This window comes from Dermacentor albipictus, chromosome 8, assembly GCF_038994185.2.
Source record: "Dermacentor albipictus isolate Rhodes 1998 colony chromosome 8, USDA_Dalb.pri_finalv2, whole genome shotgun sequence".
Lineage (NCBI taxonomy): Eukaryota > Metazoa > Arthropoda > Arachnida > Ixodida > Ixodidae > Dermacentor > Dermacentor albipictus.
Window position 1 is genome coordinate 97,563,102 of NC_091828.1, and position 19,609 is coordinate 97,582,710.

General features: G+C 47.9%; 1 protein-coding gene across 3 annotated transcripts in view; it reads left to right on the forward strand.

Moving 5' to 3' along the window:
- Positions 1 to 19,059, forward strand: part of LOC135912932 (uncharacterized) — a 41,741-nt gene extending 22,682 nt beyond the window's left edge. Inside the window, exons 12-15 of one of the 3 annotated variants that reach the window (XR_011508024.1) lie at positions 5,274 to 5,450; positions 15,542 to 15,673; positions 18,299 to 18,558; positions 18,815 to 19,059. Coding sequence is in view for 2 of the 3 variants with exons in the window: in XM_065445549.2 (XP_065301621.1) it covers positions 5,274 to 5,450; positions 15,542 to 15,673; positions 18,299 to 18,508 (519 nt within the window). In the remaining variant the exon portion in view is untranslated. Of the gene's footprint in view, positions 1 to 5,273; positions 5,451 to 15,541; positions 15,674 to 18,298; positions 18,775 to 18,814 lie in introns of those variants that run through there. The other 2 variants (XM_065445550.2, XM_065445549.2) reach the window with 2 other exon arrangements.
- The last annotated feature ends 550 nt before the right edge of the window (positions 19,060 to 19,609 follow it).

Genomic DNA, 19,609 nt, shown 5'->3' on the forward strand with positions numbered 1-19,609 from the left:
ATGGTAAGTCTATTCATTTTGCACCATTAATTCTAACAAGTTATAAAGATCACTATTAAGCTTGGTTATTACCGTTGACAGACATTCGCCAGAATTAGTAATTGTTGTATCATCGGCATATAGTATACATTTAGAAGATGTGAGGCAGTTAGGTAGATCATTATTATAAAGTAAGAAGAGCAACGGGCCAAATATGGATCCTTGTGGTACACCTAAATTAATAATTTTAGGTTTAGAATGAGCGTCGCACACACTAAAAACCTGGTATCTGTCTCGTAAGTAGCTGCGTAATAGTAGTATAGGAGGACCTGTGATACCACTTGAACCTAGTTTCAGATAAAGAATTTCATGGTCAATGCTGTCAAATGCCTTTGAAAAGTCTACAAATAAGGATGCTGCGAATTTACCGTTGTCAATGGCTTTCTTTAATTGATCAGTAACAGATGCAAGTGCTAGGTCAGTAGAGTAACCGGATCTAAATCCAAATTGGTCAGGTGAAAGAATATTGACACGTGTACTTATCTTTATCGGGCGACCCCGTTTCGCCGCCTAACAAGTGTTATCGCACAGCGCGGGACGCGCCTGCATGTATCCGAAGTTTCTGGAAAGTTATCGATGCTTCTATTCGCTGTATGTTGTCACCGACCCTTATGTTATCTGATTTCATCGCCTGCCGCGAATGGTGTAAAACTTTGCGGAAGGCACGTGGGTCCCAACGGTTAGTCTGGTACATTCGACGACTGCTGTATAAAAGCCGACACGCTTGACCCGCTGACCAGATTTTTCGACGATCGCCGACTGTGTTCGCAGTTCTCGTTGTGCTATAAGTGTAGCCTGTTTTGTGGGCACAGGTTCGGCGAATAAAATCTAGTTTTGTTTTTCACAGTATTGCTACTGTGTTCTTAACGTCACCACCACGTGACAATATTAAATTTGGTTATGTATTTGATCAATCGTTTTTCGATTATTTTCTCGATGACCTTGCTAAAAAGGGTAAAACACAGATTGGCCTGTAATTAGATAGTGATGAGCGATCGCCTTTCTTAAAAACTGGAATAACCCTACCACGTTTAAGCTGGCGAGATAATGTGCCTGTTTTAAAATGAGGTTAATAATTTCAGACAGTACAAATGATATTAAGAAATTATTTTAACGTGACCAGGATGAATGTTGTCCAGTCCAGCACTAGTTATTTTTAAATTGTTGATTACTGATACCACCTCACCAGGAGTGGTTGGAAACATATGAAATTAATGTGGAAGGCGCTTTGATGCGTATAAGTTGTGTTGAGTTTCAGTGGAGTTATTAGTAAAAAAGAAAAACTGAAAGCATCCGCAATCTTAAGAGGTTCGAAATAAGTATTACCATCGTGGGATGTTTTAGTGATGCTATCCGCTCCTTGTTTCCTATTCAAAAAAGAGTTCACTATTAGCCATTTTTTTCTTTACGTCAGAATCGCATCTAAGTATTTTTTCTTCGTAATATTTGGTTTTAGCTTTTTTAAGCCGTGAAGAAAGTGTGTTGCAAAATTTCTTGTACCGCGCATGTAGGTTTAAATTGAATGGTTGCCTTTTAGTATTTTTATATAGGTTTTAGTATAGCTTTTATATAGGTTTATATAGCTTTTATATAGGTTTTTTTATATAGCTTTTATATAGGTTTTTTTATATAGCTTTTAGTATTTTTATCCCTGGGTCACCAACTATCGGTGACCCAGGGATTTTGAGGTGCAGCCACTTTCTTTCTGCATTTACTTATCTGAGAGTAGGTATGATAGTATGATATCAACTTTGTTATAAATCGCGAGAAGGCTACCTGCGGATCATTTGTGTCAAGAACGAAAGACCAGTTAGTGTGAGATACTGCTGCTGAGAACAATTTTTTTATCAAAAAGAAGTTTGGTGTAAGAATTTGAATAGGAACAATGTGCAGATGTAGCGCGCAGAAAAAGGGGAAAATGGTCAGTAATGTCACTTTCAAGTACTCCTGCATCAGGTGGATTCAAAAGATTAGACAATGCATGATCGATTAGAGTGTTAGAACCCCAAGAACTGAACGAGTAGGGATATCAATAACACATTCGTAACCAAAACTTTGCAAACAAGACGAATAATTGACAGAGCTCGGGGATGATTCCATTAAATTTATGTTCATATCACCCATATATGACATTTTTTGTCTCAGCCGATCACTTTGCCATTGTTTTTTCGAGAGAAATACAAAAGTCTGGAATTGAAGAGGAAGGTCTATGGTAAACACAACCAAAGATGAAGTTTCGATCATCGGTGTTAAGAAAGTTAGGATCGAATTCCAACCACACTGATTCGCAGTTTTGAATATTTAACGTAAGGTCGAGTCTTCTTTTGTACGGGATTCCAAACGAGATATGCAGCCACACCGCCGTAGTCGCTGGACTGTCTGTGTGTAAACTCTGATTTATAAGAAGGGAAACAGTACAAGTTCCTAACATCTTCGCTAAGCCAGGTCTCTCATACTGCAATGATTGAAAACGTGAAAGAAAGTGTTGAAAGCAGATTCTGGAAGTCATTGAGATGTTTACGGAGGCTGCGCGCTTTAAAATGAATAAGAAAGTGATTACTATTCTGAAGGAAGTAATTTAACTCGCTCGTTGTGTAATATGACGACATGATGGAAGATAAGGGGTTAAGGAAGGCACAAACTTTAAGCCGATTAGTTAATGACCATTAGGCCTGAATCATCAGCAATGCGGTACACTCTGGTTTTCTCGGCTTTTCCAATCTTGATTTGGCAGTTGCTGATCCAGAGAAATTGCCATTTGTATTGTTTCTTCAAAGCAAGCGCCTTTGAAAAGAGCGCTTTATTTCGTGCTGTCAAGTGCTCATTGACGTAGACCGCACTGTCAACAGAAGCTTTCACCCCGATGACACTTAGGTGAAGCTTAGCCTTATGTGCCTTGCTGGCAAATTCATCCTTTTGCGGGAACAGAATCTAGCCACGATGTTTTTCTTGTGTTGTACTTTTGTAGGGACCCGATGAGCGACATCGATGTCAGCAGCCATTGCCGGGCACTAAATTTTAGAGCCAATGGTTTGCATGACTGCGATGCAGTCCTCCACTTGGGTGCAGGGGACGCCCCTTACCTCAACATTGTTCATTCTAGAGTATTGTTCCATCTCAGCCACCCTTTCAGACAGTGCTTTGTTCGCTGAGATGAGCTTGTTGTTGTCAGCTCTAAGCTTGAGTTTTTCGTCGCGCATTTTTTCAACGATGTTATTTGACACCGATACTTGCTTCCAGGCTTTCAACCTGCTTTTTGAGTTCAACAGCATCAAGCCCAGTGGACTGGAACGTTAACAGAAATTTACCGAGAATGTCGTCAGCGAATTGGGTGCATTCAGTTTCCAGTTTAGTCTGAATTGCTTCAATCCTCTTGGCAAGCTCTGAATTTGTCGGCATTTTGTTTTCGCAACAAAGCACGAACCAAACAGCTTCACACATAAGAGCACAGAAGGAAAAAAAGTAACTGTGGCAGCAGCGACAGCGTACAGGTCACACACAAAAATTAGGCAAGATTTAAGGACACTAACCTGCACATTCAGAGAAAAATACGTGAGGCAGTGCTTGCTGCGCCGTCGCTGCCACCAGTGAAGCCTAGGTGATGGTCCTGTTTCTTATGAGCGGTGCTCAACAAAGCCGACGACAGCTGTTGGGCTTGCAGGAAGCTCCAGTCGACGGGTCCGAGTGCTTGATTTCCACAGGCGGTGCGAAGGTTGATAGAAAGCTGGCCAAGATAACTGCACATTCAGAGAAAAATACGTGAGGCAGTGCTTGCTGCGCCGTCGCTGCCACCAGTGAAGACTCGGTGTTGGTCCTGCTTCTTATGAGCGGTGCTCAACGAAGCCGACGACAGCTGTTGGGCTTGCAGGAAGCTGTCGTCCACGGATCCGAGTGCTTGATTTCCACGTGCGGTGCGAAGGTTGATAGGAAGCTGGCCATGATAACTGCACATTCAGAGAAAAATATGTGAGGCTTGCTGCGCCGTCGCTGCCACCAGTGAAGACTCGGTGTTGGTCCTGCTTCTTATGAGCGGTGCTCAACGAAGCCGACGACAGCTGTTGGGCTTGCAGGAAGCTGTCGTCCACGGATCCGAGTGCTTGATTTCCACGTGCGGTGCGAAGGTTGATAGGAAGCTGGCCATGATAACTGCACATTCAGAGAAAAATACGTGAGGCAGTGCCACAAGATATCGCTACGACCGCTGATGCTTCCATTTCTCGCGTTCCAGCATCTGTAAACGGCGATTTCTAAGCCATAGCCTTATCTGTATACAGTGTTAAATTCTGAGCATCTGTTTCAAAGCGAGAGCTTACGAAAGCACACAATCTTTCTAGAAACACCGGTAAAATATTTTCTTTTCACATATTTATATATGGTTATGCGGCTTAAGAACGTATTCTTTCAGAACTTCATTAACATTTAATTGATTTAATGAAGTTGAAAATGAAAGGAAAAACGCCTAGAGATACGTTTCGGTTTTCCGCCCAAACAACGACCGCTGTGATGTTATTGACGTCAGCGATTTATTTGTACATCTTGGTATATAGCTCGGCACTCCCTTTTTTCATACGGGAAAAGCTAGCCACAGGTTATGGTTGAGAGCTCGCACGGTTTAGAATCCAGGGTTTCCTCTCCCATTGACAAACGCCCGACTACAGTACCGATACCGCGCTCCCAAAATTCGTAGCGTGGAAGACAGATAGCGCGCGAAATATGGGGTGGGATATCGTTAGCAGCCTTTCGCTCTTGCCTTGTTTGTGGCATACCAACATCGCAGTCTCATCACGGAGGCGACGTGCTTACTGGTAAAGAACTGTAACACAAACTGCCACTTGATCGCTTAACCCAATACGTTCCTAAATATCAAGTTTATCGAAATGTTTAAATAAATTTCACGAAAACATCCTTCTTCATCTGCGCCAAGGGCAGGAGAACGAAATTACAAAAAGGGAGAAAAAATAAGTTGTCATCTACTCGAGGGTACGTTAGTGCTGCGAATACCTTAAAGAAATTTTCGTTTTTCCACGTTAGAAAACCACGAATAACTTCCCCTCCTTAAAAAAAAGAAAACTTCATTCGTTCATTTATAAGGGCTGCTAAGATATTCCCTCTCTTTTTTTTTTAAAAAAGAAAGGTGAACTGTCTTTACTCAGTGGCGGAAATAAGTTTTGAGTCGGTTCTCTGTAGTCTTTATAACTTTTTTGATCAACACGCGCGCTGTTTTCGTTGCACAGCGCGACGCCATGAAGGCTGTGGCCTGCCTCTGGAAACACAACGTCCGCACCAGTATGTTCCTGTCCGTCACCATGCAAGCGCGTCGGTACAAGCTTAAAAGCGGCAGCCAGGGACAGCCGCAGTTCTACAGCGACTGCGAAACCGACGCCTACGAACAACGCATCACGGCTCAAGAGGTAGGCGCGCATTGTGTTTCTGCGTCTACGGCGATAGCTCTCGTAGCGTAGGCAATCAGCGTCCACCCTCAGTGCGATCGACGCAATCCAGAAAGAAAAAAGTGTGCTTTAATTGGTCGCGCAACCTCGGGAGTTCCCATCTGAATTACGCGTGAAAGGCGGCATCGTTTTCCTCGGCATCCACTGCGCCTAATTTGAAGGTGTTTCTTGTGAGAGTGCAAAAGAAAATCAGGTCTACCTTTATCTGTGGGCGGATATTAATTATTGGTCATGAATACTTTTTTTACAGAATTGTTGAGTATTGTAAATATTCTGAAAACTGAATAATTAAGTTAGTACCTTTGTAAATAAAGGGACGCTAACAGAATATATTAGGACGAACTAGATCAAAATAATATAGGCTTCTGTTATGACGAATTCCCATTCGTGGCCTTGAACAGAGCTCTTCTGAGGGAGAAAACGACCAAACTGAACAAGAAAAATCCGGATGTGGCGCCACCTGTTGTTTAACTATGGTAACTCTCGTGCGACGTCGACACTGGCCCATTAATTGAGTGCGGCAAATGAGGAATGTTTCGTGGGGGGTTAATTACGTCAACTCGTTCATCTTGGCGCGGGTAGTTCAAATTAAGGGGCAACAGTGGCACTTTCGGCGGCAATTTTCTACGCATCACAGGCTTCATATACCCGAAAGAAAAATGACAAAGGAATGTAGACTATAGAGCCTTATGGAGGTGTAATGTATCGACATAGTCCGAGTTGATGCTTTTTGCTTTAGATTCCCAATAATTAATTGAATAGTATGACTATTTTACAGAAAGCTCCTATTGAGGCATTAGAGCGAAGTAAATTGACGGACTATACACCATCATGAAATAAACAACTGATTCCGGAGTGGGACATTTGCTGAACATATGTAAGCATCGTAACAACATCACATAAATGAAGTGGTCAACTTGTAAATTAATTTCTCGGATTCAGCAGCTCTAGAAGGTGAAATTTTCACAACTATCACATCCGACTTAGTTTCTCATCCAACCATGCACTCTCCTAGCCTGTCGAAATGCATATCAAATGAAGTGGCTTTTGAATAGCAACAACCTGTTCATTATCACAAAGTCGAATGAGGTAATGACGAGCGACTCACGTGACGTCATCAGGGTTCTAAAACAAACATGTACTCTCATAACCTGCCGACATGCATATCAAACGAAATGGCTCTCAAAGAGAAACAACCTGCTCACTATCACAAAGTAGAATGAAGTGATTACGAGTGACTCACGTGACGTTACCAAGGTTTTTCACCCAACCATGCACTCTACTGTGATGGAAACGTGATGACGTAATGTGAGTCACTAGTGATCACCTCATTTGCTGGGTGATAGTAAGCCGGTTATTACCCTTTATAAGCCACGTCGGTTTACATGCATACCGGCAGTTTAGGATAGTGCATGCGTGAGAAGCGTGGTGACGTTACGAGAGTCACTAGTGATCACGTCACTTGAGTCAGTGATAGTGAGCAGGTTTTTAAGCTTTGAAAGCGATTTCTTTTGATATATTGTCACGTGGTCGTGACGTTGAATAACACAGTAGCAGTACTGTGAACAACAAAACTAACTTTAATGGGCGAAGCTGTGCCCACAAAAAAGGCTACACTTATAGCACAAAGATAGCGGCGAACACGCTCGGCGATCGTCGAAAATCTGATCAGCGGGTCAAGCGCGTCGGCTTTTATAGAGCAGTCGTCGAATGTTCCAGATTAACCGATGGGACCCACGTGTCTTCCACAAAGTTCTACACTATTCGCGTTGCGCATACATGCAATCAGATTACACAAGTTGCGGTGAAAGACAGTGGACGGAACCATCGATAACATTCCAGAAACTTCTTTTACATGCAGGCGCGTCCTGCGCTGCACGATAACATTTGTTATAAAGATAAAGATAAGTACACGTGTCATTACCCCCCTCTTAAAAAGCATCGACCCGATGCTGCAAACAAACGAAAGTAATAAATAAGCACTCGTAGCAAAGAAAATAACAAAATAAGGGAAGTTCGTTAGCGTCCGTAAAACGGTTTAAGACGCACCACGTGGACTACTTCAGGTCGTGCGCAGCGCCGCTGTGAATGCGAAATGCCATCTGGCACGACCTCATAGTCCAGTGCGCCAATACGTCGGATGACCTTGTAGGGTCCGAAATAGCGTCGCAGTAGTTTCTCACTCAGTCCTCGTCGGCGTATCGGGGTCCATACCCAAACACGGTTGCCGGGCTGGTACTCGACGAAGCGTCGTCGGAGGTTGTAGTGTCGGCTGTCGGTACGCTGCTGGCTCTTGATCCGCAGGCGGGCGAGCTGTCGGGCTTCTTCGGCGCGCTGGAGATAGCTAGCGACGTCAACATTCTCTTCGTCAGTGACGTGGGGCAGCATGGCGTCGAGCGTCGTCGTCGGGTTCCTGCCGTAAACCAACTTGAACGGCGTGATCTGTGTTGTTTCTTTCACCGCCGTGTAGTAACCGAGTGTTACGTATGGCAGGAGGCATCCCACGTCTTGTGTTCGACGTCGACGTACATCGCTAGCATGTCGGCGAGGGTCTTATTCAGCCGCTCCGTAAGACCATTCGTCTGCGGGTGGTAGGCCGTTGTCCTCCTGTGCCTTGTCAGACTGTAGTTCAGCATGGCTTGAGTGAGCTCCGCTGTAAAGGCCGTTCCTCTGTCGGTGATGAGGACTTCTGGAGCACCATGTCGCAACAGGATGTTCTCGACGAAAAAATTAGCCACTTCGGCTGCGCTGCCTTTCGGTAGAGCTTTAGTTTCAGCGAAGCGGGTGAGATAGTCCATCCCCACGACAATCCACCTATTTCCGGAAGCTGATGTCGGAAACCGACCCAACAAGTCTATCCCGATCTGCTGAAAAGGTCGGTAAGGAGGCTGGATCGGCTGTAGTAATCCCGCTGGTCTTGTCGGTGGTGCCTTGCGTCGCTGACAGTCGCGGCATGTCTTGACGTAACGGGCGACATCGGCGGTTAGGCGCGGCCAGTAATACCTTTCTTGTATCCTCGATAGCGTCCGGGAGAAACCGAGGTGCCCAGCGGTCGGATCGTCATGTAGAGCGTGCAGTACTTCTGGACGTAGCGCCGACAGAACAACAAGAAGGTAGTTGGCGCGGACTGGTGAGAAGTTCTTCTTCACGAGTAGGTTGTTTTGAAGCGTGAACGAAGATAATCCACGCTTAAATGCCCTTGGGACAACGTCGGTGTGCCCTTCCAAATACTCGATTACGGCTTTTAGCTCCGAGTCTCCTCGTTGTTGTTCGGCGAAGTCTTCCGCGCTTATTATTCCAAGGAAGGCGTCGTCATCCTCGTCATCTTGCGGCGGCGGGTCAATGGGGGCGCGGGATAGGCAATCGGCATCTGAGTGTTTTCGTCCGGACTTTTAGGTTACAGTGATGTCGTATTCTTGTAGCCTGAGGCTCCACCGTGCCAGCCGTCCTGAAGGGTCTTTTAGGTTAGCTAGCCAACACAACGCGTAATGATCGCTGACCACCTTGAATGGCCTGCCATATAAATAAGGGCGAAATTTCGCTGTGGTCCAAACGATGGCGAGGCATTCCTTTTCGGTTGTAGAATAATTGCCTTCTGCTTTTGACAATGATCGGCTAGCGTAAGCTATCACGTGTTCATGTCCATCTTTTCTCTGGACTAGGACGGCACCGAGGCCTAGGCTACTGGCGTCAGTGTGTATTTTGGTATCGGCGTGCTCGTCGAAGTGCGCAAGTACGGGCGGCGACTGCATACGTCGTTTTAGTTCTTGAAATGCGTCGGCCTGCGGCGTTTCCCACTTGAACTCGACGTCACATTTAGTTAGCTGTGTCAGCGGCTCAGCGATGCGCGAAAAGTCCTTGACAAATCGCCTGTAGTAGGCACACATGCCAAGAAATCTACGCACTGCCTTCTTGTCGGTGGGCTGCGGGAACTTTGCGATGGCAGCTGTTTTCTGCGGGTCGGGGCGTACTCCGGATTTGCTGATGACGTGGCCTAGGAATAGAAGCTCATCGTAAGCGAAGCGGCACTTTTCTGGCTTCAGAGTGAGGCCTGATGACTTGATGGCCTCTAGTACTGTGGCAAGCCGCCTAAGGTGATCGTCAAAACTTTCGGCGAATACAACGACGTCATCCAAGTAAACGAGACAGGTCTGCCACTTCAATCCTGCTAAAACCGTGTCCATCACGCGCTGGAACGTTGCAGGCGCCGAGCACAGTCCAAATGGCATAACCTTGAACTCGTAGAGGCCGTCTGGGGTGATGAAGGCGGTCTTTTCACGATCTCTTTCGTCGACTTCTATTTGCCAAAAGCCCGACTTGAGGTCCATCGAGGAGAAGTATTTAGCGTTGCAGAGCGGATCCAATACGTCGTCTATCCGTGGGAGAGGGTATACGTCCTTCTTCGTGATCTTGCTCAGAAGACGATAATCGACGCAGAAACGAAGGGTTCCGTCCTTTTTCTTCACCAGCACAACAGGAGATGCCCACGGGCTTTTCGACGGCTGGATGATGTCATCGCGCAGCATTTCGTCGACTTGTTCTCTTATAGCTTCACGTTCTCGCGGCGAAACTCGGTAAGGGCTCTGGCGAAGTGGTCGAGCGTACTCCTAGGTTATTATGCGATGCTTGGCGACTGGTGTTTGTCGAATCCTCGATGACGTCGAAAAGCAGCCTTTGTATCGCCGGAGCAGACTTCTGAGCTGCTGTTGCTTAATCACGGGGAGACTTGGATTAATGTCGTAGTCTGGTTCGACAACCATGGTCGTCGGGGTAGATGCGGCGGAATCCGAGAGGACAAACGCATTGCTGTTTTCCAGAATTTCCTCGATGTATGCGATCGTCGTGCCCTTGTTGATGTGCTTGAACTCCTGGCTGAAGTTTGTCAGCAACACTTTCGTGTTTCCTCCGTGCAGTCGAGCGATCCCTCTTGCGACGCAAATTTCACGGTATAGCAGGAGACATTGGTCGCCTTCGATGACACATTCTACGTCAGCGGGTGTTTCGGTGCCGACCGAAATAACAATGCTGGAGCGAGGCGGGATGCTCACTTGATCTTCGAGCACACTCAAGGCGTGGTGACTTCGAGGGTTCTCCGACGGTATCGCATGGTCTTCCGACAGAGTTATTGACTTCGACTTCAGGTCGATGACTGCGCCGTGTTGGTTGAGGAAGTCCATGCCGAGAATGACGTCTCGTGAACACTGTTGGAGGATAACGAAGGTGACAGGGTAAGTCCGGTCGTGAATGGTAATTCTTGCCGTGCACATTCCAGTCGGCGTTATGAGGTGTCCTCCGGCGGTACGAATTTGAGGGCCTTCCCACGTAGTCTTAACTTTTTTCAACTGGGCGGCGATGTGTCCACTCATGACGGAGTAATCAGCTCCTGTGTCGACTAAGGCGGTGACTGCGTGGCCGTCGAGAAGCACGTCGAGGTCGGTGGCTCTTTGTCTTGCATTACAGTTCGGTCTTGGCGTCGGATCACGACTGCGTCGCGTTGACCTGTGGCTGGTATGTGACGTCGTCAGGTCGTCTTTCGTCGTCGCATTCTTTCCTTCCAGACTTCATCGGGACGGCGGCGTGTCGTTATGTCGTCGAGGTAGTTTCTTCGGCGTCTTCGTCGGCGGCGGAGGATCTTCGACAGTTCGACGGACAGCAACCGCACCTCTATCGGTTGCTGCTTTTATTTTTCCGGATATGGGCTCGCTGACCGGCCCCGAGCTGGGCCAGTGTATGGTCGGCGCTGCGGCGAGAGGTAGCGGCCTGGTGATGGTGAATGCGACGGTCGTCGAGAGCTCCACTGAGTAGCCGCGAGGTAGTCAGCGATATCGCGAGGGCGTTCACCTTGCTGCGGGCGCGGAGCGTTGACGGCGAAACCTCGCAGTCCCATTTCCCGGTATGGACATCGTCGGTAGACGTGACCCGCTTCCCCGCTGTGGTAGCAGAGCGGGCGGTGGTCAGGAGCGCGCCAAACGTCGGTCTTCCTCGGGTAGCTCCGCTGGGCGATGGGTGGGCGCACTGTCGGCGGCTGCGGCGGTGGTCGACGGAATTGCGGCGTTACAGGGCCCTGGCGCGGTCGCGGAGGAGGGCCTTGACGGCGTACGACGGCGGCGTAGGTCATCGCTGCGGATTGGGGTTGCGGTAATTGAGGTTGCACCTCCGGAACTCCAAGCGACCGCTGAACCTCATCTTTGACGATGTCAGCGATCGAGGCCACTTGAGGCTGCGACGACGGGAAGATCTTCTGAAGCTCCTCTCGTACGACTGCCCTGATAGCCTCGCGCAGGTCTTCGGAGGCCAGTGATTGAACTCCGGCATAGTTTGTAGCGTTGGAGCGGCGGTCGAATTGCCGGTTCCGCATCTCGAGAGTCTTCTCGATGCTAGTGGCCTCGCGAAGAAACTCGTCGACAGTCTTCGTTGGGTTTCGTACCATACCGGCGAAAAGTTGCTCCTTAACACCACGCATTAGTAGCTGGACTTTCTTTTCCTCTGACATTTCCGGGTCGGCGTGGCGAATTAGGCGGCTCATTTCTTCTGTAAAAATCGCGGTGGTCTCGTTGGGTAGCTGCACTCGGGTTTCCAGTAGTGCTTGGGCTCGTTCTCGGCGTACGACGCTTGTGAATGTCTGCAGGAAGCCGCTTCGGAAAAGGTCCCAGGTCGTTAACGTGGCTTCTTTGTTCTCGAACCACGTCCTGGCAGCGTCTTCCAATGCGAAGAAGACATGTCGCAGTTTGTCGTCGCTGTTACAGCTGTTAAATGCAGCGACCCTCTCGTACGTCTCGAGCCAGGTTTCTGGGTCCTCGAATGTTGAACCGCGGAACGTGGGGGGCTCCCTGGGCTGCTGCAGCACGATGGGGGATGCTGGGGCTGCCATTGGGGAGGACTTGGTGGCAATCTTCCTGCTCGTCTCAGGTAGGAGTCCGTGCTCTGGGGGCAGTCCTTGCAGCCGGCGGCTAGCTCGCTGGTCTTGGGCGACGTTGGTTTTGTCCTCGGGCTTCGGGCTTGGATCGCGACTTTGCGGGGGCGTTCGGTACATGAACACACAAGCACCTCCACCAGATGTCACGTGGTCGTGACGTTGAATAACACAGTAGCAGTACTGTGAACGACAAAACTAACTTTTATTGGGCGAAGCTGTGCCAACAGAAAAGGCTACACTTATAGCACAACGATAGCGGCGAACACGCTCGGCGATCGTCGAAAATCTGATCAGCGGGTCAAGCGCGTCGGCTTTTACAGAGCAGTCGTCGAATGTTCTAGATTAACCGATGGGACCCACGTGTCTTCCACAAAGTTCTACACTATTCGCGTCGCGCATACATGCAATCAGATTACACAAGTTGCGGTGAAAGACAGTGGACGGAACCATCGATAACATTCCAGAAATTTCTTTTACATGCAGGCGCGTCCTGCGCTGCACGATAACATTTGTTATAAAGATAAAGATAAGTACACGTGTCAATATGTTGGCAGGTTAGGAGAGGTGCGATGGCAAGTAGGTCACTAGTGACCTAATCATGTCCCTCAAGAATAAGCTGTTAGTCTCAGAACCATTTTGTTTGATATGCATGTTGGAAGCATAAGAGTGCATGAAAGATACAAGCTTAGTGAGCTATATTGAATCGCTTAGTGATTATGTCAAGTGCCTGAGTAATGGTGAGAAAGTTTTTACCCTTGCGAACGATGTCGATCGATATGCAAGACAATAGGGAAGGAAATCGCATGTCGTGATTGCAACCCAGGTCGCATAATATCCGTCACGATTCTGACCCACTTATGTGAGTCACTCTTGTCACTCGGAAATGCGACTCGAAAATGAGGAAATGAGCGAGCGGTGTAAGACACGGAAGTGTTTCTTAAGCAGCCCTGACGACACCGGTAGCGAGGAAACTGTGCTCCTATAGTGCTGACTCCTATATAGTGATCACATCAATGAATAGACGGCATCCATGACGCCTATTACGACCAATTCTGCAAGAATTGTTTGTTTCTCAATCAATTTCCAACAGGATTAAATTGACTGGCACTGGGATTAAAATGTGTGGCACTTGGATTAAAATGACTGGCGCAAGGATTAAATGAGTTGGCACGTGGATTAATTCGGATGACACTGGGATTAAATGTGGTGGCGCCTGGTATAAATTATTGGCACTTGGAGTAAAAATGCTGGCGCTCAGATTAAATTGGCTGGCACCTGGATTATTTTCAATGGCGTTTGGATTAAATTGAGCGGGAAAACCTGCAGTTTTCCGAACGGTAGTCAGGAGTGCGGGTGGCTAGTTGCAGGGCTGATGTCGAGCGTCGTAGAGGGGAGGGCGAGCTGGGGCGACCTGGACAGTAGTGGCGAGGCGGCTCGCGAGGTGTAGAAAGTGAGCGTGGGGAGAGCCGGTGCTGGTAAGGACTCGGATTAAGCAAAGGGTCTCTCTCATAAATATCGTAGCCACGGCGTTCGTCTTGTCGTCTTCGGCAAAAACGCGATATGTGCCCCCGGATACTGCAACAACAAATGGGGAAGGGCGTAGGCCGGGTAGTGCAAAATCATGTGGCAGGCGGACGGGGTGGTAGCGTCACCAGATGGTTGGGGCCAGTAAAAGGAGCAGGAGGCGCTGTCCGAACGGACGCTGGTTGCATAGCCGCAATCTGAGCATACGAGGTGGATGGCGAAGGAGGGCCACAGCTCGCAGCGCAGGTCATGGAGGACATCTCCTCTTTGATGATGTCGCGCAGGCCAGCAACCGAAGGCTGAGACTGGAGAACGGGAGGACTGAGAAAGGCCACACGCTTGGAACTCTTTGCGTATGAGAGTCTGAATCAGTAGACGCAGGTCGGTATCCGATGAAGGAGGCGCGTCACCGGCGAGAGGTTGTAAATGGATGGCCTGCCATGCGTCCAGGTGTTGACAAGTCGCGATCACATCGTTTACGGTATTTGGATTCTTGATCGCCAGTACGTTGAACGCGACGTAGGCAATGCCCTTTAGCATGTCATGAACACGATCAAATTCTGTCATTGTGGTGTCAACACGGCGACAAAGGGCGAGGACGTCCTCGATATAAGAGGTGTATGTTTCCCCGGGAAGTTGCGTGAGTCCATCAAGCTTTTTCTTGGCGACCTCAGAGCGAACGTTGGGAGCGCCAAAAATCTGCCGAAGCTGGTGTTTGAATGCCGCCCAGTCAGGCAAGGTGCTCTCGTGGTTGAGAAACCATGTCCTGGCAACGTAAGTGAGGTGGAATGCGACGTTGCGAAGCTTGTGCGTGTCATCCTACCGGTTCGACTCACTCACGCGGTCATAATTATCCAGCCAGTCATCAACGTCGTCACTTCGAAGGCCAGCAAACATGGTGGGATCGCGCTGCCGCGTGCTAACGGTCCATGAAGGAACGGCCGGTGGGGAAGAGACGATGACGCCGGAGGCTCCTGGAGGATCCTCTTGGGGCATGCTGGCGGAAAGGCTGAGCAAGCGGCGGCCTGAACTAAGCTCCAGGGAAACTCGAAGGCGTAGAGGACCAAGGGGATCGAAAGCAGCCTCCTCCACTTGCGAGACAGCTGTTAAGCCTGGACGGCTTATTTCGCAGCTCGCGCGCTGAAGACGATGACGCTGGCCGTGATGATGAATATATATAGATTAAGAAGATGAAGGGGAATATAATGCTCGCAATATATATATATATAGTCTGTACCACACGCAATAGGCAGCTCGGAACCAACGTTTCGAGAAGGAGACTCATCACTTGTCACGTGCTAGGCTTCGGGTTAATTCGTCACTTGTTAGACCATAGTATACCGCGAAGGAATCCCTCGCAACACTTAACTACCAGCGATACGCGATGCTGTAACCGCCAGCACCAAGTCAACATTCACTCTCATTCACTCAATGTCCCGTCGACCCCAGTCAGGCAAAACAAGTGCCGGCGTGTAATAGCGCGTGACTCATCCACAGAGTTGAGTAACAATTATGCAATGCGCGAGTAGAACAATGCTTGACTTTAATCATTTCAGGTCTATGGGTGACTACTTATCTTGTCCACATACTTTCTTTTCATTCTTAAATCTAGATGTGCGACAACCCGAATTCTGGGTACATTACGAACATAAACCACGACGACAAGTTCCAGTCCGCGATCGCTTACGACCATGCTGGTGGTTTCGCCGTAACGTTTGAGGACCGACTGTCCTTACGTGAGAAGGTGAGTACAGCGACGCCATGTGTAGTGGACCATCTAGAATGCGCTACACATCGTCGAAGATTGGCACCGATATATGCTAGTCGTGTCAAAAGTGTGCAGGCTATTCCGCGCTCTCACCCTATATGTTCTTCTGCTCTGTGGTATGGTTCACGGGGCATTCACGGCACGCCCTACATCTGGATGTTTGAGAATGACAGTTGCTTACTTTTAATTTCCCACCGAGTTGGATGTTATGACTTACGCAGGATTTATCACAGCCAGCCTGTAGTCAGCTCAGCAGTCGTAGGCGACGTCACCCGCATAATTTTAAATCTAGCCTGTGGCAGACAGCGCAATTCTAGCGCATGATGTGGACGCAAAGAGAAAGCGGATATCGCTTGCACGAAAAAGTAGCTCTTAAGGTTTAGCTAATAAGAAGTATTCCATTAGCCTTCGGCTAATCGCCTCATGACACATCTGTTGGGACTAACGAATTCATGCCGGTGGGTTATCAAGTATTGAGCAGTGTGAGATGGAATTTTCAAAATCAGCTAATCAGGGCGGAAATTCACATTCATATGAGGACTTAAAAATCGTCCTTTGTACGTTTTCTTTGCGTTCTTGTTTGAATGTGAATTTCTGCACTGGTTAGGCCAGGAGGAGTTTCCGAAGCAGATAAACTTGGAATGAAATTTGCAATTACTACAAGCTTTGAGAAATTCAACGAAGATCAATCTTTACGACTACTGAACAGGAAGTAAATCCCTTTATCTCGCTTTGCGTTACACAACGGTCACGTAACACTAAATGCCCAAGTTATATTCGATAAAAAAAACTTAGTGCAGAGGAGCAAAAACCGAACTCTTATCAGAAAGAAAGTTCACGTCTAAGGAAGTTGAGGTACCTTTTTGCACACGATACCGCCGAACGCAATTGCTCTTGCTCATCAGTAACCGCGGTATGTGCAAGTTTACGAACTTGTGTTAGACGGCGAAGCCAATTGCACGTCACTAAATTGGTTATGAATGAGTGGAGCAGTATAGCGTGTTAAAGAGATCTTGCCAAATCTGCAGGGCGTGGTTATTGTCAAATTCTTTACTAACTACCTTTAAACAACGCCTAAGCGAACGGCCCGTGCACCTGGTGGTTAGTGAATGTTACGTTAGCCCCAGCGAGTGCCCTCCCCACCCAGTGTCCCCACCCCACCGAAATTTTTTGTCAGAGCACCACGGTCAAACCAACCTCCGAAGTCGTAGAGAGAAGCCGCGCTGGTTCTCAACCTTCTCGGTCGTGCGTCACTTCCGGCGAGCAGTGATGGCGGAGTTTTATTCAGTATCGGTATTAAGTTTCGCTTCTTACACGGTCCGCAACTTTGTTACAGTTGACCTTAATGCTTCTGTGATTACCGCGGCTTTAGGGTTACTGTGCAGGCTAATATATGCTGCATTTAGAGAGCCTGCACTGTAGGGCCATCTCGTACACAGTCGGTGAATGACGGCTGTTGCCTCCGATATTTCAGTTGGCATGTATTCGGCTTTTATTTTTTCACTGATTAAGCCATTTGTGCAGATTAGACAGGAAGTTGTACTTTGTGAGAGCTCTCGCTGGCAACGTCTGTTTCCGAAGCCTCCATAGTATGTCGTACATGAGAGGCGTCAGAAATGGTTAGGTTATGAAGCGAGTACCAACACTAAATACGACTTCCTGCTGTACGTAAAGTTTTCCCTGACCATAGATTTATCGAGTGTACAAACGACAGGCAAAAGCAACTTGAGGCACCAGCGCGAACACTGAGTACAACTTGAAGTAAAAGGACATACGCGCAGATATTTCAGTGGTTGACGTAATAATAGTTCTGCGGAAACCCGCAAGGTGGAGGGAAGTAATTATTAAAGGGAAAACCAGACATCCACCCCTTCGTAGCAATTGCTACAAAGTAAACCTATACGGGTTCCTTGAAAGAAAGTCTCGCAGTTGAAGAGAAATTCGTCCTGGTCCTGGACTCCACCTTGCGGGCTTCCGCAGAACTATTACGTCAAACTCTTGCCTTTTCGTCGAGTTGTTGAAAAATTCGACTTGGCCCTGCTGTCTGCTAACCGCCTGGTTAGCTAAGATGCTAGAGCGGCTGCCCCGGAAAGGCGGTTGTCCCGGGTTCGAGTCCCTGACCAGGACGAATTTTTCTTGCGAGGCTTTTCTTTCGAGGAACTTGTATGGGTTTCCCTTGTAGCAAATCCTACGAATGGGTGGATGTCTGATTTTCCCTTCATTATTATTTCAGTGCTTGTTAAGAAGCTAGGCCAGGTCAACAACCATAAGCACTTTTTGGCTATAAAGCGGAAAGCTGCTATATAAATGGAGGGCGTCGCTGACAGCTCCTGTGTTGATTTGTGACGTTGAACCGGTTCAATCATATTGAAACTAGGGAACAGTGCTGTCGGCGACGCCAACAAAATAATAATAATAATAACAAAACTATCCAACAGAAGCGAAGGAGAAGTCTGTGCATGATTAAATATTGCTCTTCACAGAAGCGCAACAGGAGCACGCAGCCATCTGCGTACAGAGCAATCAGCTCTGACAGCATCATTGGCGACGTATGAGGGATAAAAGTGCTTCAAGAGAACCACGTGCACATACCTTGCGCAGATCTGCCACACCTGGACTCCCGAAGCTAGGGATATTAGATTGAGCCTGGCCGTGTACGACGTCAACTACGACCGAAGGTCCTCAATGTGCCACTCCAGGTGGATAAGCGGTCGTTGGACTCGGTTGCGCTTCCTGCTGATGATACGCTATTTCTTCGAACGGGACCGCCCCGTGACCAACATATACGATGCATGCAGCCGCATCGCGTGATTTGCGGTATGGGCGGCGAGATGGAAATAAAGGATCGAAAAGGTCTCAAGGTAAAGATCTTATACCTAAATAAATCTTAAATCATAAATAAAGGATCGAAAAGGTAAATATCTTAGGTACCGACCTAAGAAAGGTACGTGGGCAGTACGATTGCAAAGATATGCGCGAATAATGCTATGACACGTTTTCGTGACATTGTTTTTTCGCGAGCGACAACCTGTGACCGTTTTCTTTATAAAAGTTACCCGCAAAAGAAAAAATGGTTACATGAGCTACTTGTCGCTTTACGTAGAAAGTTCTTTACAGGAGCAGTATTCCTGTCACTGAAACCAAGGCAAGAAGAATCAGAAGAAAGGTCAACACTTACTCACAAGACCAAGGTGTCACAGGCACTACATACTCGAATCGATCAACACAGGACGTCAGAGGGAAGCCGCAGTCTGGTTCCAAGTTGTACTTGCTTTCTTCAGAGCATCGAAGGCAGTTCCTCTTGACAAAACTTGGCTTGAAGCGGCGCCATTGCTTGTTCCTACAATGTTGGTCGGAATAAAAACGATGACACCTAGGCTTGCTCCAAGCTGGTGAAGTAACGCAGCACGAGGAAGCAGGTGATGCATGCTTTGATTTTCGTCAAAGCGTCCGGATGCTTTGGCGGTGCAGAAATTATAGACGGCGGCGAAATTTGTTTGTTGCTAGCAGCAAGCTACAGTGTACTAAAATACAAGGTAGCGGACTCAGCGGTGCCGGGAGCGTAAAGCCGCCTATGTCAACTTGTAAGCACATATATATACGTTGGAATCGATGATGCGACGCCTGGTGTGCCACAGGGAAAGCGCATATTGATGAACAGGCAAAAAACAGCGCCGTTGCACGATCGAGATCAAATCAGCGTCCGCGACCGCGTTCGCGTCCTTTACTTTTGTGTTCGATGCCTCGCTGCATACCGTGCAGGTTCGCGACGTCTGTTCTTTGCTTGTGACGTCTGTTCTTTGCTTGTGACGTCTGTTCTGTGCTTGTGACGTCTGTTCTCTGCATGGAACGGCACTTTTTGCTGGCCGAAGAAGCCCTGGTAGCCACGTCAATCGTCAAACCAATCCAACC